At 38.5% G+C, this 21,860-nt stretch overlaps 2 protein-coding genes across 3 annotated transcripts in view; one reads left to right on the forward strand and one right to left on the reverse strand.

Moving 5' to 3' along the window:
- The first annotated feature begins 162 nt into the window (after nucleotides 1-162).
- On the forward strand, nucleotides 163-863 carry LOC121730147 (peptidyl-prolyl cis-trans isomerase-like). Its single transcript, XM_042119039.1, has one exon. It carries the CDS (start codon nucleotides 215-217, stop codon nucleotides 785-787), a length of 573 nt encoding a protein of 190 aa, XP_041974973.1. The 5' UTR covers nucleotides 163-214; the 3' UTR covers nucleotides 788-863.
- Nucleotides 864-2,157: 1,294 nt separating this feature from the next.
- Nucleotides 2,158-21,860, reverse strand: part of LOC121730125 (solute carrier organic anion transporter family member 5A1) — a 64,959-nt gene continuing 45,256 nt past the window's right edge. For both annotated transcript variants that reach the window (XM_042119002.1, XM_042119001.1), the window contains 12 exons: nucleotides 21,501-21,717; nucleotides 19,817-20,016; nucleotides 16,140-16,281; nucleotides 11,858-11,959; nucleotides 10,531-10,758; nucleotides 9,751-9,915; nucleotides 8,680-8,881; nucleotides 8,169-8,338; nucleotides 7,502-7,736; nucleotides 6,613-6,804; nucleotides 5,801-5,952; nucleotides 2,158-4,719 (listed from right to left, as the gene is read on the reverse strand). In XM_042119002.1, coding sequence (XP_041974936.1) covers nucleotides 4,046-4,719; nucleotides 5,801-5,952; nucleotides 6,613-6,804; nucleotides 7,502-7,736; nucleotides 8,169-8,338; nucleotides 8,680-8,881; nucleotides 9,751-9,915; nucleotides 10,531-10,758; nucleotides 11,858-11,959; nucleotides 16,140-16,281; nucleotides 19,817-20,016; nucleotides 21,501-21,717 — 2,679 coding nt within the window. In that variant the 3' untranslated portion in view covers nucleotides 2,158-4,045. The remainder of the gene's footprint in view (nucleotides 4,720-5,800; nucleotides 5,953-6,612; nucleotides 6,805-7,501; nucleotides 7,737-8,168; nucleotides 8,339-8,679; nucleotides 8,882-9,750; nucleotides 9,916-10,530; nucleotides 10,759-11,857; nucleotides 11,960-16,139; nucleotides 16,282-19,816; nucleotides 20,017-21,500; nucleotides 21,718-21,860) is intronic.

Below are 21,860 nucleotides of genomic sequence, written 5' to 3' on the forward strand. Positions count from 1 at the left end.
GCCTGTCACTTATCAGTTGTCACTTGTCAGCATATATACTAGTTCTACAAATATTTACTAGTAATCTGTGCTTGTCAGTGACGTCAAAAGTCACATTAAGTTTTGACTTTTGAGGTTATGTGCTAAAACAAAAGGTGAACAAAAGCTCGTAATATAGGTAGGTAGTACCTATATAAAATTAAGTTGTTGGAGTGTTAAAAAATAAATTTTCAACATGACGGCAATATTACGCCGTTCCCTGATCAACGCCAGTGTATATTCTGCTGCGGCACTACGGTTCGCGTCTACTCAACCTGAGAAAAAAGTTTTCTTTGATGTTACCGCTGATGGCCAGCCCTTGGGTAGAATCGTTATGAAGCTAAATACGGAGGAAGTTCCAAAAACTGCAGAGAACTTTAGAGCACTATGTACTGGGGAAAAAGGGTTCGGGTATAAGGGTTCTTCCTTCCATCGAATCATCCCTAATTTCATGTGTCAAGGCGGCGATTTCACTAATCACAACGGCACCGGTGGCAAGTCCATTTACGGTAGAACCTTTCAAGACGAAAACTTCAAGCTCAAGCACACTGGACCTGGAATTCTCTCAATGGCTAACGCTGGCCCCAATACGAATGGATCTCAGTTCTTTATTACTACAACTGCTACACCCTGGCTAGACAAGAAACACGTAGTATTTGGCTCTGTAGTTGAAGGAATAGATGTAGTGTCGAAAATGGAAAGTCTAGGTTCCAAAAGCGGAAAACCCTCAAAAAAAGTTGTTATTGCTGAATGCGGAGAGTTAGATTAGGTTTATATAAGTGAAATAATAAATGTTGTGTATATCAGATAGTAGATGTTGAAATAAGAATTTAAGTTTAGAAAAATGTTTCTTTTAAAGTCTCCTCCCCACAATATTCATAATAAGATATTATTTTTATAACAATAATATAATTCTTATTCACTTATGAATGCAACCATCAAAATAATCTCCAAAACTTATGGAATAAGTCAGCCATTCTCAAAGTGAGCTCAGCAGAGCCCTGTGGCTCAGCAAAAGCCTTGTAGAAGCTCTGTGAGCGACACAAATTGTTTTTTAGAAATGTCATCAGTATCAGGATGGAGACATTCAAAAACAAAACACAGAGTTCCGTAGTCAACACATCCATGTTGACTACGGAACCCTAAAAGGAAACCCTTACCAGCAGATTTTTGTTTATTGTTAGGTTAGTAGTTATATAATTTAACAGAAGGCTTTGTCTACATCTGTATTATGATCGCGTATCAGATCTCCGTCGCGTAGCATGGAAGCATATCATGATCGCTAGTGTGGAAGCAAAATGATCATGATTATCGCGTACATTTCTAGCGATCATGATACATATGTGGATATAGCCTTACATTGTCCTACAGATAGAACAATCCATATTTTAGGACAGGGGTTCCCAAACTTATTTTGCCTACTGCCCACTTTGAGAACCAATTATGTTTTAGCGCCCCCATTGTTTCAATTTTAAGTGCATCCAGATGACATAAATCACCCCCCAAGCCCCCATTTTATTGTGAGTCCCAAACCCCCCCTTTAGACCTTCAGCGCCCACAGGGGGGTGCTATCGCTCACTTTGGGAAAGGCTCAAATCAAAATATTTAATCCTTTCTATCTCTGTTAGCTACCTGTAGCGGTAGCACGGCGACCAGCGGAAATGCGAAAGTATGGACAAACTGTGGAAATAAACCTAAGGTGCCGTTCCGATCTTTTTTCGTTCCGAAAAATTTAATTAAAATGCCACTTTATGACACACTATAGTATATGTCATAATGTAGGATATTATTTGAATTTTTAGTACTATAGTCTGTCTTAAAGTGGCTTTTAAATTGAATTATTCGGAACTAAAAAAGATCGGAACGGCACCTTAAGTTTATCTCCACAGTTTGTGACTATAGTCTGTCATAAAGTGGCATTTTAATTGAATTTTTCGGAACGAAAAAAGTTCGGAACGGCACCTTAGGTTTATTTCCACAGTTAGTCCATACTTTCGCATTTCCGCTGGTCGCCGTGCTACCGCTACTGGACCCTCAAGAATTTTCGCAGAGGAAATTGTAGTTTGTCTTATCAAAATTAAGCTACTCACAAAAAATAATTATGTCATTTACAATAATGAAAAGAAAAACAAAGAGCTAAGGTATGCAATTTTATTAATCACTAAATGCAACAAATTAGGGGGTTGCTATGATCACCGTGATTGACATAACAACTTTAATCATACAGCTAAGTCAGTATCAAGTCTTAACCACTAATAATTGTAATAAGGCATTTTTAGATAAAACACTCTCTTCATATCAAACTATTACTCTCTTAACATGTATACGACAATGTACATGATTGTATTTATTATCTTTTGTCTTTTTATTTAATTTCATACTAAATATTACTATAGTAGTAATTGAAAGTTATTAATTTACAGCAGCTCAATGATACAGCAGCCATGAATTGACAAGATTTTTTGCTCATTCAAGTAAAAGAAGTAATAAATACAAGTAATTGAACTAAACATAAAACTAAAAACTGACAATTGTATTACTGAAAAATAAAGTAGTAGTGGTTTCAAATTGAAAGCATCTTGTACATAATATTATGATTTGATGATGTCTATAACAGTGGATGAACCTCAATTAGAGCCACACACACATTTATTTTCAGTTTCACAACATAACATAAAAATATGCGGCAAGATAAGTTAGGAGTAATAAAACTTAAAGTGAATTATGTATATGGTATAGCCTACAGACATTTAGAAAAAAATTTGCAACATGCTTATTAAACTATACAAAACGGATTAATTTAAATGAATAAGACATAACTAATACGACAAATCACGATTAAGATTGTAAATGGTTATTTTTTGTTTGGAATTACTGTAAGTATAATATTATGAGATATACTAAAAACTATAGAGGTGATGTTATTATGTATGTAGAAATGTATTTATGAGCTGAGATCACTAATACTGGGGAGACTATCGGCCACACTCTAATAAATTGCGTCTAATGTCTAATTTAGTGCAGTACTCTTTGTAATTTATACAAAATATATTTATCATTATTTTTATACATTTTGGGGTTGCATAATTTGAAATCGTTGCTATAATTTAGAATATCTTGAAAATCAATTTCATATTTTTTTGTCACCTAAGTTTCAGAGCTCCAAATATTTACAGTAATTTAATATAAAAGTTAGTGTTGTGAATGTGATAATTACACTAAAAGGAATGTTAAAACGATACAACTACATATTTTAACAGGTATCACTAATATTTTTAGAAATTTAGTTTGAACAATTTGTTAAAATGCCAACTCGCATTTGTTCAATTATACAAATCTAACATTCTAAACAACTAATTTTGAATCATCGCATTAATGTTATTTTGTATCTCATAAAACAATGATATTTCACGATATGACATATGTATACCGAACTCGATTTCGGGCAAAAATATTTAAATATAAAATATATATTTATGTATATTTTAAGTACAATTACAGTAACAAAATGTACAACGATCCTACACTCGATTCTACATCTTAAGACTAATAAAAAAGTAAGTCAAATCAAATAGTGTAACAAAGACGTTTTGCCGGTGATTCGAGTATTTAGAGCATAATGTTTACTTACGCAAAATTATCTATGAACACAAAATAAAAAGATCTCGTAATACCATCGCGTTAAGCGTGACTCATCATACGATCATACTTCACAATTTAAGATATGATTTACATCACTCGCACGGTGTAAGCGTATTCATGTAATAAAGTATGTACTAAAGTTTAAAAGTAAGAAAGAGACCGACTCCTAGTTCGGGATAGTCTAAGGCGAAAATAGAAACTACGGCTATCCTACTCTCACTGATTGCACTTTATATATCACTCCGATTGTGTACGCGGGCGTCTGATTAAGCCCGCGCATAATTAACTAGCAGTTCAGTCGCGCGACTCGAGTCGCTCGCGGTAATTTCAACTTATCTACGAGATTCCACAGTCGCCCGAGTGAGGGGGGAGGGGGGGAGGGCGCTCAGGCGTGCGGGTCGTCGGGCGGCGCCAGTTGGTCCGCGCTGCGGCCCTTCTGGATCTGAAGGGTGAGGTCGCCGGGCTCCATCGTGATGTGGTGCGAGGACGTGCGCTTGTGCTTGGTCTCTGGCCGCAGGTCCTTCGAGTTGGTCCGGCGGTGGCGCAGCACGCCGCCCTCGATGAGCCGCTCGCTCTCGCCGTCGGCGCACCGCGTCAGCGGCAGCACCGTCAGGTCCAGGCTGTCCATGCTCTTGATGGCGAGCTGCCGAAGCTGCTCGAGGCCGAGGTCGCGCGAGTTCGACCGCGAGTGCGTCTTGAAGTCGCGCGAATTCGACCGCGAGTGGGACTTGAAGTCGCGCGAGTTGGATCGCGAGTGCGACTTGAAGTCGCGGGAGTGGGAGGCGGAGCGCGGCAGGGGCGGGCGCGCGTCGTCGAGCGAGTGCTGGCGCGAGTGGCGGCGGGCGGGCGGGCGCGCGCGCGGCTCCAGCTGGATGGTCTTGGAGTCGTTGCGGTGGTGGCGCGAGGCGACGAGGACGCGGTCGTGGCGCTCGGCGTGCGAGCGGGCGGAGTCGGCGCGGCACACGCCCCCCGCCGCCCCCGCGCCAGCCTCCTGCGGCGTGCCCGCGCTCACCGACCGCACGCCGCTCGTGTTCTCCGCCGACGGCGGCTCCTCGAATACTGGAATAAATATTATTAGAAATTTATTATTAAGATTGTAACGCCAATTGGTGAGAGTCCCATACTTTATGTATGTATTCGTACCGAATACATACATAAAGTATGGGACTCTCACCAATTGGCGTCATTGGCTACACAATTTTGTGTATGTATAGAAGTGACAATTATTGTCAACGGCTTTAAGCTTAGGCCAAACCTACGCGACCAGGCGACTGCTCCGCTTCGCAGTCGCCTGGTCGCGTAGGTTTGGCTTAAGCTTTATTTTGTAATAGTTGGGGAGGGGAAGAGGGGATTTCGGGAGCAGCTCGAGCGTGTCAGATTAAGCTTGTGTAGGTTTCCAACATGTGTCTAGTTATCAGGGTATAGAAATCAGATTTCTCACGTGGTGGTTAATTTTTTTTTTAAATATTGAAATGTGTTCGGATCTGTCAGATTAAGATAGGGGATGTTTAGTATACCCCAAAGAAGCTTCCGTATAAAGCACTGACGATTCAAAGGTTAAGTAAGCCTGTAGGGACATTTTAAAATATAAAAAATAAAGCTTCATATTTTCCTAACTAAGCTTCGCAGATATTTTATTTTGCACTAAACTAAGTGATTTAGTCATTGTTGTCTAAAATATATTTATAACTGATATAAATAAGCAATTTTCTTAATATATTTTCTTTTTCAAAACTTTAAAATGGCTGCAGTTTCTGAACCCACTACTAAAATAAAAAACGCTCTTATTATTTTTTTATCAGCTTTACCTACTAGTTCTCCATGACGCTCGAGTGACTACAAAAATAGCACCAACCCCCCTCTACTATAAAGAGTGTAAGTGTTTCGTAACTATTGTCATATTTTAGTGTGCGAAAAGGAACCAAATTCAAAACGATAGAGGTATGGGAGTTACGTTTCCTTTGTTGTTTTTCATCTTATTAAAAAATCTAATTACCTAGTCTTCATAGTTTTTCAATAAAGAATGATAGATATATTTAAATACATATATAAAAAAATCGTGCATAGTTCCTATTGGTAAGCCTAACCGGTACAATGGATGTCTAATATAAATATCTAATAAAAAAAAATAGTAACATACGTTTGTCAAGGCTAATGATGGATCCGGCGATGTCCCTGTGCGGGTCGAGCGGCGCGGCGGTGTCGAGGTGGCGCTGCCGGCGCACGAGCCACCAGTCCGCTATGAAGATGCCCAGCGCCACTATCTTGATGCCGCCGCATAGACCCACGTACCTGATCATATTTTAAAATAATTTATTATTAAATATCGTAATAATAGTTGTATACACGAAAAACAGAGTTTCGCAAAAATTGTTAGGTGGTCTTCATCGTCGATATCGTCTTAGGCTTATATTTGAAAAACCCCACTTGGGAATTGTTATATGCCATGTTTTTGTTAAGTTATTTCCTTGCTGTTAATTATATTATATAATTATACCAATAAAGAAACCACAAAGAATTTTAGAAAATTACTAGCTGCTGCCCGCGACGTCGTCTGTGTGAAGGCTCTACAGCACCAAAAGTAGGTTGTAGAGCGATAATAATATGTAGCCTATAATATTATGTTGACCTGACCTCTTAGTAATTTTCATTTCATGTAAATCTTCAAATAAGAATTAAATCCATACGTCATTAATTGTAACACAATGAATAATAATTGTAATTGTGTACCTAAAACACTTTAAAAGAAGTAAATCCATGCAGTACTTTTTGAGTTCAGCCCGGACGTCCATATTATACAGACAAACAGACAAAAATTCTGAAAACCATATTTTTGGCTTCGATATCGATCGTAGATCACGCCAAGTATTTTTTTTAGTGTTCAATGTACAGTTTTGACTATCCCACTATTTTATTATATACAGTACAGTTTAATAGAAAAACGCGCGTTACCTATATCGGAATTGCTCTATATCGTAAAGTAGACAGCGGCCCCCCTTTTCGCCGCTGCAGGACTGCTTCCAGAGGATGCAGGTGGAGTCTATGAGGTTGCCGAACAGGATCGGCGCGGGGATGTACCCGAATAGCCGGAATATCACGAACTGCATGCCCAGGGCGAAAGACCGCTCCTCCTCGCTTACGGACCTGTAATTGCATTATTTATTTATTTATAACAACATACAACAGCTATTAACAATAAGGGCTCCCAGTGCTCCCACACATAACTGCGAATTCGCGTCGCATCGCAAAGATCTGCGACAAAACTCATATTAAAATTGACATTACGATGCGATGCGAATTCGCAGTTTTGTGTGGTAACCCCAAGAGCGAGCGCTCTCCTAAGATAGGAGAGTCTCAAGACAGATTATTGCAAAACGATACATTTGATTCAATTGTGGACGTGCCCTGCGCGTCGTTATGTTGTGTTTTGTATTGCAATAGTCTGTATCAGGACTATCGTGTCTCAAGTGAGTTTATAAGTCAAGATAAGGCTTCTTAGTTCTTACAGATGAACGGCACTTGCCAATGGCAGATACAAACAACTGCAGCCGTCCTTACTCCTTGTCGACGGCTGCAGTTGTATCTGTCGTTGGCAAGTGCCGTTTGTTTTATGAAGCCTAATTCGCAATAAGACTTGTCAAAATGACGACGAAACGACCATAATATAATAATTATCCAGTTCAAATTATTGCATTAAGAGTTATTTCATTATTAATTAATGATAGTTTCGACATAAAACTCAATTTTTGTTTTTCATAATATTTTTTTTTCAAATGTTTTCTAAACTTTCTTTCTGTAAACTCTTGATTAAATTAAGCGTTAGTACGTTAAATATTCTCACCTGAGCACAATCATGAGCAGCGGCATCTGGGTGACAGCGACCACGAAGGTCATGAAGAACAGCAGCACGAGGAATGGGAAGATGGTGGTGCAGGGCGGGTTGCAGGCGCCGGCGGTGGCGACCGGCACCACCGTCACCTCGCCGTAGTCGCGCGCGCCCGCCGCCGTCAGCGCGCTCGCCGCCGCGCCCACCACGCCCATCGACCCCGCCTCCTCGCGCACGTGCTCGTGCACGCCTAACCCGTGAAATTTTGTTTTATTATTAAAACCAACAATTACTTAAACAATAACAAAATATAGCGATTTGTAAACAATAATACCAACTAGCTAAAAGCCGAGCTTTGTGAGGGCTTGCGTCGTCACACACGACTGATTGATGATAACACATCTACATATAATTTCGCTTGCCCTGATAAGATAACAGGTTTCTCATAAAATATAATAGTAGGTATAGGAAGTGTTTAAATATTAAAAGAACAAAAGACGGAACGGTAAGGTAGACAGGAAAGGAAATGTAATTTTACTACGTTGTTACATTACCGTTATGCGGAAACGTATTTAAATTAAATTTTTAACGTATATTACTGAGTATCGCCTCGTGTATGTGGTACGTGCTTATGTGCGTACGTACGTACACGCTTACGTGCGTGTATCTATGCTATACTCACATGCACAGTTAGTGAAGTTGCTTCGTGACGAGAACGCGGCGCATCCGGCGTGGCAGGGCGAGAAGTACGTAAGCCCGTTGTTGCCGCACACCGGCTCCATGTCGGTGTCCGCGCACAGGCAGTTGAAATTGCACGCCGCTGTTAGGTTCACCTTGAACGGCTCCACGTTGCTGCAACGTAAAATGACAATATTGTGAGTATATTTTTAGTTTATAAAATACCCACATATTCGATATATGTGGGTATTTTATAAACAACACAACTTATTAGTTTTAATAAGTTAGGTTAAAGTAAGTAGTTACGTAACTACACGTTCTTGAAGATAATTTAAAAGCATTAGTATGGTTGATATAAATGTTAACATCACAGCATCTAATTGGTTTACAATTATTGGTCAATATGAACGGGGCCCTTAACATATTCGTTGATTCACTCTATGAATAAATTTCTTCGATGGTTTAGTATGTACGGGTCAATTATTACTCGATTGCGTCTACCTCTGACCACATACCTGTTATTAGTGTACGGTATAGTAGTCCCGGCCATCTTGATGTTGTCGCAGCCGAGGAAGAAGAGCAGCGCGTAGCAGGACAGGCAGACGGTGTTGGAGATGAGCACGAACTGCACCGCGCCGCGCGGCCGGAGCTCCAGCCGCTTGAGCAGGCACCCGCCCATGAAGATGCCGATGCACGCGCCGGGGATCGCTATGGAGCCTGAGAGGAAGATTTGGGTGTCAAAATTACATAATTTTGGGCTCCCATGCGAATTCGCATCGCATCGCAAATATCTGCGACAAAACTCATAGGTAAAAAAGACATTGCGATGCGAATTCGCACGAAATCGCAGTTAGGTGTGGGAGCCCTTTATCAAATACCGGCCAAGTGCGAGTTGGACTCGCCCATGGAGGGTTCCGCAGCAGCACTAAGGTTTATCTTTTTGAAATTAAAATGTTTTTGATTTATTTTTATATTTCAGTTGATTTAATGAAAGTTAAATTAAGGTTTACTATTTATGACGTATGAAAAAAACTTCTTGCTAGATCTCGTTCAAACTAATTTTCGTTGGTAGTTTTTATAATAATGTACATCATATATTTTTTTTAGATTTATCATGACATGGCAAACTGACTCATCGTGCAATGCGACGATTGCTCGACAGAAATTGAAGGATCGCTATCTTTCAATTTTTGTCGAGCGAGCGAAATGCCTATAAACGCGCAAAACGCACAGGCATTTTTTAATACTTAAAATTTGCAAATACAACCAATGGGTCGTCTATTTTAATAATTAATACGACGCATTAAACGCTTCTGCATATTGGGCGCTTATGGGCCCCTCCTAAAGAAAATTCCCCTCCGTTTTGGGTTTTTAAAGGCATTTCCCTCGTCACTAGCCGTATATTACTTCCTTGACTAATAGGAATATTTATATCTCTCAGGCTCAAATATCATAACTATTAACTAATAAACCCTATTGCTATAGAGTTGATCAAAAATTAACCACACTTACAGATGAAAAGCTTAGATAAATTGATGACTGCAATTTTAGCGTATCATACATTTTTTGCCAAAAACTGTAATTACCTGTAAAGACGCTAGCCTGGCTCTTGCCTAAGCTGAACTGCGTCTCGAGGTACTTGGGCAGGAAGACCACAAACCCGGACACTATCATCAGCTCCATGCACGCGCCGAGACACGTCACCACGTAAACCGGGTTCTTGAGCAGACGCCACATCGATACGGGGATGTCTGAAAAGTAAATATGACAGTTAGAAATCGTGTGAAATAGCGGAATCTGTTTATATATTTCCGTAAACTCCCACCCAAAAAATGGATTGACACCTGTTTTTTTTGTCAATGAGTTTATGGACATGACCCCAGCAAAAAAGGGATTTAACACCGGAAAATTTTCACATGGATTTATGGACATTGAAACTATGAGCGGAAATTATTGTAGCGCTTTTCAAGTGTAGTAAAAATACTTATAAATTAAGAAATTATTAAAAAAGAGATTATTTGACAAATGGTTAATGGAAATAAGGTTCGTTTGGCTCTTTATGTTTTTGATGTTTAAATAGGTATATTTTTTACTACAAAATTTTTACCCATTTACTTACTAATAAAAATATTTACAATTTACGCTTTTTATAATAACAAGCCATGATGACCCTTCTTCTGCCTAACCACGTAAAATTTCTGCCTAACTCTTTTCTTACTGATACGGATAGGCTATCCACAACTTATCCGACAGATACTCCATACTCTATCTTTTAGATAAGTTGTGGATAGCTTATCAAACACTTATTCCCACACTTATATTAAGGAAGTGGTGAAACAACCCCTAAGTATTCTTGTTAGTATCACCTTTAATATCCTTCCCGTAGCCCGTGTCTTTAATATCCTTCTGTTTGGGCGGCGGCTTGGTGCCGGAGCCACTGGCCGCCGCTGCCTTCTCCACCAGCCTGATCTTCTCCTTCTCCCTCACCAGCACCTTGGGGAATGAGAAGAAGGGTATGGCGACGAGGATGAGCAGTAGCCCGCAGAGGAGGAACCCGCCCCACCACATGCCTATCCACCGATGGTCGCCGGGGTCTGGAGAGAAAAGTGATATGAGTTCAAAATATTCGGAGAGAGAAGAGCGAGTTCAAAATATTGGGAGAGTGACGAGCGAGTTAAAAATATTCGTTTTGTTACAAAAGGATAGCGAAAGGCTAGGAGAAATTCAGTTATAACTAATTCAAACTTTAAAACCTACTTTAAAAGAATATCCCAAGGAAACACTAATTTTTCTCGGAAAAAGTAATCCTATAATAATATTATGTTAATCCAAAGCCGTTGCGTAAAGAAGTAACAAAAATACACATTCGCAAGCTTTTGCTTTTTAGTTTTTTACTACATACGTTTGCAATACATGTGTTCTATTTAAATCAAATCTTACTACCATAAGTATCGACTTTATTATTTTTCAATTTTATGTATAAGTTCTTGGGTCTTATTTAGCAACTTCCATAAATTTGTTTTTAATATTCTACATGTAAAAACACTCTTAGAGCTAGGTACTTCAAGTTACAACGCAAAACCTTACTTTAAATATTCAATTAAGTACTTACTTTTTATTATAATTGAAAAATACATACTACAGTACGAAAAATATTTGAATGTTTAACACGCAAGGTGATTTTGATGTTGTAAATTATTGCTGTTTATTGTTTAACATTCAACTGAAACACTAGAGATGCAACAAAAAAAAAATTAACGCAATAAAAATTTGAATCGTTTCATAAAAATACCTTGATGATTTTTACACGAAAATACAAACATAAGAACATACTGTATAATATAGTCTGACAAAAAAGTGAAGAAATTAAAAAGTGCCAACATCGTAATTTTTTCTTAGATTGATTTGAAAGGGATACTACGATGTTGCCACTTTTTAATTTCTTCACTTTTTTGACAGACTATAAGTAAGTAGACTAATTGTTTTTTGCAAATGGTAGGTGTACCGTGTAATCGTAAAATTTTGCTTAAAGATAACAATTTTAAGCTCAAGTAGGAGACTACATTACTTTTATTCTGCTTGAGTTTAAAGATTTGATTCTGTTGTTGCCTGCTCAAGCACTATATATTATATTCTAGGTTAGCATCATCATATACTGTACAGTAAAATTTGGCTAAGAATTTAGATACTTACTCATGACAGTACCGGAGAAGGAGTCCATGTGGAATGACAGTAGATACGCACCGAGCAGAAAGCCCAGCACCGGTCCGAACGCACCCATACTGTACATGCACCCTGAAAAAAAAACAGAGTTACTAAATTATTGATTTTATTACATAGGGCATGTTTAAAGACTTATCAAAAATAGCCGTATAGTAAATACTAGCTTTTAAATAAAGTGAATGTTAAGGGTGGGTTGTACCAACTTCTTTAACTATAACTGTAACTTTAACTACAATGCAAAATGCAAATCTTTGGTTAAAATCAAAATTGACGCCATATTTAACCATAACTATAGAGCTCGACAAGGCTTTAAATGAACGTGGCGAAAAAAGGAACTAACGCTGTCATCATACAAAAACGCCATTTTTGACAGTTCTCCTTTACCAGCAGCGCCCCCGTCCACGTTCATTTATAGCCTCGTCGGACCAGCAACAGACATCTGTCAAATTGGTCAAAGTTAAGGTTAAAGTTAAATTAGCTTTAAATATAACCATAACATTGACCATAATTGTAACTATAACCACGCCTCTGGTGCAATGTAGCTTATGCCAAGGCAAACTAGGACCTGGTTTCCTATGAAAAATCGTTTAGAGCAATGCAACGAAAAAATTTCAATACTTAAGTATTCATTGCCTCATAATCATAATCATTATGAATATATTGAATCCGACTATCGAAAAGGGAGAGTCATAATATATTGTAAAGCACACTATACAGGCTGTAACAAAACTAAGTGACAATACTTTAGGGTGTATACGGAGCCCTACGTAGAGTTCGCTATGAAAATAGCAGCGCCGAAGGAGTAACTTTTTTTTAAACTTTTGTATGGAAAAATTCATGACGCTCGGACGCTGGCCCATACAAATCGCAAAAAAATTGCTCTTCCAGCGCTGCTACTTTCACAGTGAAATCTATAATAATAGCTCCCACACCGGTTTCGGTGACGGTGGCCGGTTTCATGGAAACCAGGCCAGCTACGCAGGAGTAATTTTATAGTGCCCAAGTGTGTGCGCAGTACACAAGAGCACTCTCTATTCCTTTACTCTCATAACCCAGTGGGACGGCAGACCGACACGACTGGCGAGAGATCAGGCGCAGGACCGACTTTTTACATGCCCATCCGACGCATGGATCATCTTACTTGTCAGACAATCAGGTGATCAGCCTGCATTATCCTAACCAAACTTGGAAATAACATGTTTCCAACGCGGGAATCGAACCCACGACCTCCGAGTCAAGAGCTGAGCTCTGAACCACTGGACCACGGAGGCGTTAATGTGAAATCTATAAGGGACACATAAACCTAAAGTTTTATCTAGTTTGTTTGTCGCATCCTGTATAATACTCGGTATGACCTTTCCATACTAAGTGCATTTTTAGATGCTTCAAGGATTCGAAAGAAAACTTTGCTATAAGTTGTATAGTTGTTATAAGTAGCGTTGTAGGAAGCGCCGCGTGGTGCAATAGCGGCGATATTGCGGGCTCGAACTGGGTCAAAGCTCCGTGTTACGCCAACCTTATAAAATTTTACCTCCTTCGCTTCGTACACAAAACACGGATTCGATTTATTATTTTATAGTAAAACAAGCTGTCCCGGCAAACGTTTCTTTGCCATATAAAGTACTAGCTGTTGCCGGCGACTTCGTCCGCGTGGACTTCAGTTCATAGTGCGTATAAAAATATACCGCATATAAAAAGTACCCAGTAGCCGATTCTCAGAACCACTGAATATGCATATAAAATTTGGTTAAAATCAGTAAAGCCGTTTCGGAGGAGTACGCGGCCTAACATTGTGACACGAGAATTTTATATACATATAAGATTGTATTGTAACATTGATAGGGGTCTTATCGGGTATCTACCAAACCAGTGAAAGTGTGATCTTTGACAATTGTACAAAGTTATTTCAAGGTTCAAGAGAAGGGACCTTAAAATGTCTCCGCCCTCCAATCCTAGATTCCATACGCTTATTGGGCAATGGACAATAAAAAAAAACAACGTTGATCAAGCCACTGCACTGGGACCAGCTGCTCGTATTTGTAGGATCCTTACAGCGAAATAAGGCTTCACCAAGTTTTCTAATCATAATAAAGCGTATATTTACCTCGAAATAAAATATATTTCATTCGAGTCTCTTCCCGAACAAAATGCTAATTCCGAGGAACTCCTACGTCTAATTGGACTGATGTTAAAGATGTCATTGAAGGAATATACTCGGGTTTAATTTTATCTCGGAATTACTTGTATACAAATCTCGAGAGCAAATGTAAGAGTATATTCCCGGCGTTGTAAAATATAAGTGGAATTCAAAGGGAGTCGAGAGTCGAGAGCCACTTGCCCTTTTTTGAGGATACCTGTGTATTGTGGAGGTACACCGGGACACTGGAAGTGTAGGTCTTAGCAGAACATACCTAATTTATGAGGTATAGTCTATAGACACTCATTTTGATTTTACAGAAGTCACCCTATTTTTATCTTTTCTTTCTTTTCTATCTTTTGTTTTCAGAGAACGATCGCCTTGGTGAGATAAGAAAAGTAAGTTGATACCCCATGCTATCAAACTGCTACTGTACTTCTTAACAGGCGTTACATAAAAATGCATTCCTAAAAGTTTGGGAATCCCTGCCTTCGTAGGAGGGGCGTAAAAATTCAATCGATGCGAATAGCAAATGCCATGTTGCAAAATGCAGATTGCTGATCGATATTACAAAGTACAAACTACTTCACCTTGATACTCGGTACTGGTACGTCCCAAATGTTATAATGCGGTAAAAGTCACATGCTTTGATCGTACAGAAACAATAATTTTAAAAGCTTATCATTAACACAACGATAGTAAAATAACGATACAAAACCAGTTGTATATACATATATACGCGCAATTAATTAGATAAGGGACATATAAACAAAACAATTCGCGAACATCAATTTTCACCACAGCGTGACGTTACTGCGTATTTTGCCACGCCTCTGGAAACGGTCGTATAGGAAGCGACAGTTGATTAAATTGTCAACAGCCTTATTAATGCAAGTCATAAGGTGGTAGGTCAAGGTTGAATTGGGGAGAAACTATGCGTGGCGCTAAAATATTGACTCGTTGGTTAAACTTTATATGAGCATGACACGACTCAGTATGCTTGCGTAGCATGATCACCGTAGAAATGCGACGTAATAGAAGTATTAAACGTTTTGGGGACAAAGTGACAGATTGGTAAAGGAAATTTGTCACTTTAACAAAGCTTCTGTAGAAAGTTGGTGTCGAGCTTTCCACGGAGTTTAAAGAAAGAACAAAGTCTGAATGACTCAAAAAGCGCGGTTTTCCAGGAATAAAATCAAGATTTTATTTTGATAATTAAAGATACTAGCATAAACAAACATATTAAAATAGAACTTAACTACATCTAATGCTAAGTACTCACATACGGTTTTGCTCGATAGTTTTACTCCGAATCGAAGGAAATGACATATTTGACATATTTAATTCCATCGAGCCGGCTCGAAGCGAGCCTTCGAGCTGTCAGTTTTGCGGTCCACACGGTGGTTATTGCTCGATTTGGAGCATATCGAGCAAAACCGTATGTGAGTACTTAGCATAAAGGAAACTCAATAATGCGGCCAATGATGGACTATCGAAATAACTCTCTTCTGAATGAATACAGACAATTTCATTTTTTGTGGTTTTCCCCATAACTGCTAACCCTTTTATGACTGAGCAGGTATACCGAACATTCGGTCGTGGCTTTATACGGTCAATAAACATTGCAGGTGTACCCGAAGGTTCATCGAACCTGTCGTGACTCGTGTGTTATGCCGCGACGGATTTTACGACATCTGCCGAATCTTAAACGGATGAGCGGACTAAAAGGTCGATACTGGTTTACGCTTTCATTGTTCTGGGTCTTTCCCAACATTAATCGCCGCACTCAGAGACATTTGACGATGATTAAACTTAAATTTAATGAAAAGTTTGACAATAATGTATGCCGGGCTTATGTCGAAATCTTCTGAATTTAATTACGTCTTCAGGCGCTTGTCCATACAAAAGTTAAAAAAAAAATTAGGTCTTTCAGCGCTACTACTTTCTCAGTGGAAGGCTCTACTAGGAACACATACACACCCTAAATTATTATCACTTAGTTTAGTTACACCCTGTATAAGATAATATTCTTTTCTGAACCTTGGCAGTTGTCACATTTTTACCGATGCTGCAAGCATAATATGGAGGGTAATTTTCTGAATGTTGGTAGCTTACCGATATACATGCTAGAGGATTCAGGTCGCACGTGGTCGTCGACGTATGTGGTGCCGAGAGTCAGCAGCGGGGAGCCGCCGCAGCCCAGCAGCAGCTGCGCCACCACGAAGATCATCACAGGCATGAAGGTACTCGGTGAACTCTGTGGAGAGACCGTGATGTAAGTATGATCCTTATGGCGTTGGGAAATAGATTCTGTGAGAGGTAAAATAAACCTGAACATATTGTATTGAAACCAGTGATGTAAGTATGATATGGCGTTGGGATAAATTTATTTAAGATTCTGTCAGAGGTAGAATAAACTTGTATAGATTGTATTGAAAACAGTGATGTAAGTATGATCCTTATGGCGTTGGGAATTGGGATTAATATTCTGTCAGAAGTTTCCGTAAGTACTAAGTAGTCTTGAATGACGTAAAAAACTCTTTATTTTTTAAGGATTTTCGAGCAGCCTCACCTTTGAAAATTAAGCACAATTGTTTACAAACTTCAAAATGTAAATTTTCGTATAATTCAACGCGTTTTAAATAACAATCAATATTTGTGTAATCTAGGCATATTATACGCACTATAGCAATTTCGTATTACGTTTGAGACGTTATCGGGAACATGAATATTTTATGAGGTTCTATGAAGAGGTTTAGCTTACATAATAGGTATTAGGTACACTTTCGTTTAGCTATGGCATGGCTGTTTCGAAATGAAAAACTTACTACAACGACGATTACATTAATCATGGTGTCCTAGTTTAATGAGTTATGGACTATGGTATTGCCTTATTGAAATTTTAGAAGATTTGGATTTGTCATAAAAACGGTTTAGTCAATTTAAAGACACTTTGAACCATGTTTTGAAACTTTGCTTAGAAACTTCCATATACAGGGTGTAACAAAACGAAATAACACTTTAGGGTGTGTAATGTGTATGAGTCAAATATTTTCATTAAAGTCAATTATTTCAACTTTTTATAGGCAAATTCATGACGCTGGGGCCTGGGTCGATTGCTCATATAAATAACGAAAAAAACTTTGTTTTGGTACACCCTGTAATCTGTATTGGAGCCTTATTATCATAGGTTTTACCCGACCGACTCGACAACCCAAGAAAACTTGAGAGGTATTGTATTTTTAAAATGGTGTATTTCTGTAGAATCTATACTTTTCATACAAGTTACAACGAACAGAGTCCTTTGTGGAAGCTATTGATCTTCCTGATATCTTAACAATAGCTTATCGTGGCCTTATTTGGTGTCTTTCCAACTTGTTACCCTATAATCTAAGCTCTAATGAGCAATGATTATACCAATTAGACTTTATCGACCGATCTAGAATGTAATTCTAGATAGTCGTACTTAGTACTAGGTATCTAGGATTCTAGATGGGCGTACCTAATACTGGGTGCCATATATGAAAGCAGCCCCGACCGCCTAGCGGCCTCCATATTCTGAAAACCAGTTTCGTAACATATTTAGACTAAACATTTGCCTCTAATTGACACAGGCGGATTTGAGTATGTAAATGTAGACGCTAATAATTGACAATTTATATTAGGGTTGCCACCTATTTTTTGCAAATAAAGTACATCGGCTACTTTAAGTGAGAAAAAACCGTACACAGTATAAAAATAAAGTACAATTTATAAAATTATCTGTAAGTATAAATAAAAATGAATTCTGTACTTTGTTAGTTTCTTTAAAACTCGAGAACGGCTGAACCGCTTTGGCTTATTTTGGTCTTGAAAGAAACATTCGTGGAAGCCCAGGGAGGGTTTATGTTGGGAGATAGGTGATAGAGGTTCATCGGGTCATCTAGTTTGAAATAAAGTATTTTTGCGTACGTTATTGTTTTCGTAAAGTACAATGTACAATTGCCTGAAATAACGTAAAAAAGTATTGTAACTTTATAATAAAGTACGGGTGGCAAACCTAATTTATATTTACATACTACATTATAAATGTCTGACTGTCTTTCTCTCTGTATTTATGTTACTTCTTCACGCCTAAAAAACTAAACCGATTTACATGAGGTAAAGGGCATAGGATATATTTTAGCCCAGAAAATGTCAGCGCGGCGAAAAACCTGCACGAACGAAGTTGCGGGCTTTAGTATTTGAATAAAATTAAGTTTGCCCCGAAGTTATAGACAAAACAGCGCGATTAGGATCTGTGCCACGTCTCAGTGTTTTGACTCTTACTATTTAGTAATCTGTGCTAGTACTACTAATAAAACTTAAGCACTTACTGCATGCTATAAAAATAAATTATTATACTTCAAACGTACATAACATGCGTGACGTCAACGTAATTAACATATTCGTGCGGCTCAACAAAACCTTCATTTTGACAGTAGCGCGGGCGGTATAAGTCTTAATATGTTATTTGGATAGCTTATAATACAGGTTTTTATTAAATGCCAAATAATAATAACCTTTACCAACAAAACTGACTTCAGATCTTTATCATAGGACGGTGGTCCTGCTTTCCAACAAAAAAGCAATCTTCGAAATCGGCAGTGGTGGACTTAGGGGGTGGCAATGGGCGATGGTAGTTGCTTACCATCAGGTGACCCGTTTGCTCGTTAGCCCCCTTATTTAATATAATTAAAAAAAATCCCCGGGGCCTCGCTCTTGCAGTGGCCTCGGAAGGTATTTTTAGTAAGACAAAGGGCCTCGCAAAGACCTGCCGCCCAGGGACTCGCAATGGGTAGGGCCACCACTGGCACCTTAGTTTCTTCGTTCTTTCTACGACGTTCAAAAAGAGTATTTATGATACCTATTTTGAATAAAAATATATTTTATTTATTTATTTACTGAAAATCGGTTCATAAGCGACGAAGTTATTCGCAAACATAAAAAACATAATATCGTCGTTGCCTTTGGCTAAAACCTATAGGTAGGATATACGGCCAAATTAAAAAACCTCCTCTTTTGAAGTCGGTTAAAAAGTGCTTCTATCGTCCTTGGGCGGACCCGCTCTACCGGCGAATTATGAAACGTATGACATTTACGAACTTGTTGATATTAATCGTGATTATCGCCTCGGAGTCGCGGCCATCAGAAATTGTTGTCCCGAGGCCAGCCGATGAGATAATCTCATTCATGGAGAGATGATGTATTACTTGGTAGTTGGTAATGGTGTTTTCATTAATATTTTGTGAATGATTCCATTGCTACTTCATATTTGCTACTAAGGCTATCTTATATAATTCAAGTTTTGTACCTACCTCCTATTTAAAACTATCATTAGTACGGTATCCAGTAGGCCAACTACAAAACCGTTTTGAGACTCAAACAATCGGACGAGAATGCCGCGTCCTGCTCTAACAACGTCATTTCACGTTTGTTAGACTAGGACGCGGCATTCTCGTACGATTTTTTGAGTCCCAAAACGCTTTCGTGGTACGGCCCCAGAGTAGATCAAACAAAGATTGAAATAAATATTATTAGTGTTAGATTAAAATAGATATCTAAATAAAGGTATAAGTTATTAGTTGAAACTTAAAATTAACTTTAGCAACGACCATAGAAAATGCTGGCCGAACACAACAATAAAAAAGTTGAAATTGGAAAATACAACTCACTTGATGCACCAAGGCATAATAACATTAAAAAGTTTTGAAAATGGAACTCACTCACTGTGGGTAGACCCATAACATTTAAATTTTGAAATTGGAACTCACTTTGATGCAGTTATCTGGCCTGAGGTTGCTCGGCGGCAGGCCCTGCGACAGCCGGCCCAGGCCGCCCATGTCGTTCTCGATGCCGGGCAGCCGACAGATGTTGTCGTCGGACTTGTTGTTGGCCAACATCTCGCTGTTCGCCTCCGCTATGAAGTGAGGCACCACGAACACCAATGACCCGATGCCCATTATAACAGCACCTAAGGAAAATAACGTTCACGTTTTGGAAAATTCCAATATCAAAATTGCTACAATTGTGTTGTGAAAGAAGTGTTCTGGAACATTCCACAAGCAAAATGTTTTGCAGTTTTCGACGTTAGCCAAAAGCGCTAGCAAATACATAAACACCTGTTACAACGGTCATGAAACAGTTAACATGTCAGCGGGGCTAAAATGGTCACATTTAGCAATTCCTCTCAATCAATTCAGCAAATGAATTGTCAAAACTGTCAAACTGACAAATGTCAAATCAGTACAACAATACAGAAATGAATTGCAAGCAGAGTTGCATTTGCGATTTTAGAAAAATGAATCATATTATGATTCATACCATGATTCTTCAAAGCGACCATTTTAGCCCCGCAGATTAAAAATGTGAAAGACATATAAATTTTGTCAGTACTGCGGGGCTAAAATGGTCGCTTTGGAAAATCATATATTGAATCATAATATGATTCATTTTTAAACTCCACTTTGCGTGCAATTTATATAGAAATTCGCTTCGATTAATGATTGGTCGCCGCGCGCGAGAGACCAATCATTGATGTAAGCGAATCACTATATGAATTGCACGCAAAGTGGAGTTTAAAAATTAATCATATTATGATTAATTATATGATTCTCCAAAGCGACCATTTTAGCCCCGCAGACCAATGATATAATAATAAAAAACTAGTACAGACTATTTTCTATCGAATGATATGTCCGTCAAGAAAGTCATGACAGGCGAGAAAATTTTCTAAACGTAATCATGCCAGTAATGTGTATTTTTTTCTTTGTATTTTCACAGAGAACGCTTATTACATTTTAAATATTGTCACCTTGCACATTTTTATCTCGAATTAATAAAGTTCTCATATTTTTTATTTCATTAAAAAAAATGCCCGCCTGTCATGACTTTCTTGACAGACTATACTTAGGATTTAAGATACTACTGAAATGTCGATTAGGTGGTTAGAAGTTAAAGAAATTCTAGGCTTCAATAGATAAAGTTCCTTTATCGAAATTTCTACAAGTAAAACTCTAGGTTCTGGAAAGTTCTACATATAAAGTTGTATAGTTTTCAGACGTTCGATTTGTACGTGTCTAGTAGATAGCTTTATCGCTTGGTTAATTTATTATGACCTGACCAAGGACGTATGGTAAACGTCCAAGTCAACTAGGGGAAATCAGTAATTTGTCACAAATACATTTTAGATTCCAGTTAAATTATACTACAAATACTTACATATTTGCCTATCTACTCTAACTTATTTACCATTAAAAACGAATGAATTTAAATTTTGAATTAAGAATTTTATATAAGTACTTATTGGTTTTATAAACTCCAAATTCAATTCAAATTTTGAAAATTCCAAAGAATTTGCAATGCAGATTTCTCGCATAATTTCTCCCTTTATCTATTCTATAGCAAAGTTAAACCCAAAGTCAGTGCCAAAAACCCCAAAAAAAGCAGGTTTCTTACCAACAGCGATCCACACGGGAATATGCCGTCTGCTGCCGAGGTATGACACGAAGATGACGGTGATGACGTTGCCGATCTCGTAGCTGCTGGCGATCAGCCCCGACAGGCTCGAGGGGATCTCGAACCGCTTCTCGATGGTCGTGATCACCGAGTTGATGTATCCCGAGCTCAAAGCTTGTTGTAACGTCACAAGGATTGATAGGAAAAATACGAATACCTGAAATATTATATAAAATTAAGAAAAGAAAAGAACTCCCATACCAAACACTAAAGGCTTGTTTCACCACTTCCTGATAAGTGCCGGATAGTCTATCCATAACTTATCTGACAGATCGAGTATGGAGTATCTGTCAGATAAGA

The sequence above is a fragment of the Aricia agestis genome, chromosome 9 (genome assembly GCF_905147365.1).
Source record: "Aricia agestis chromosome 9, ilAriAges1.1, whole genome shotgun sequence".
NCBI lineage: Eukaryota > Metazoa > Arthropoda > Insecta > Lepidoptera > Lycaenidae > Aricia > Aricia agestis.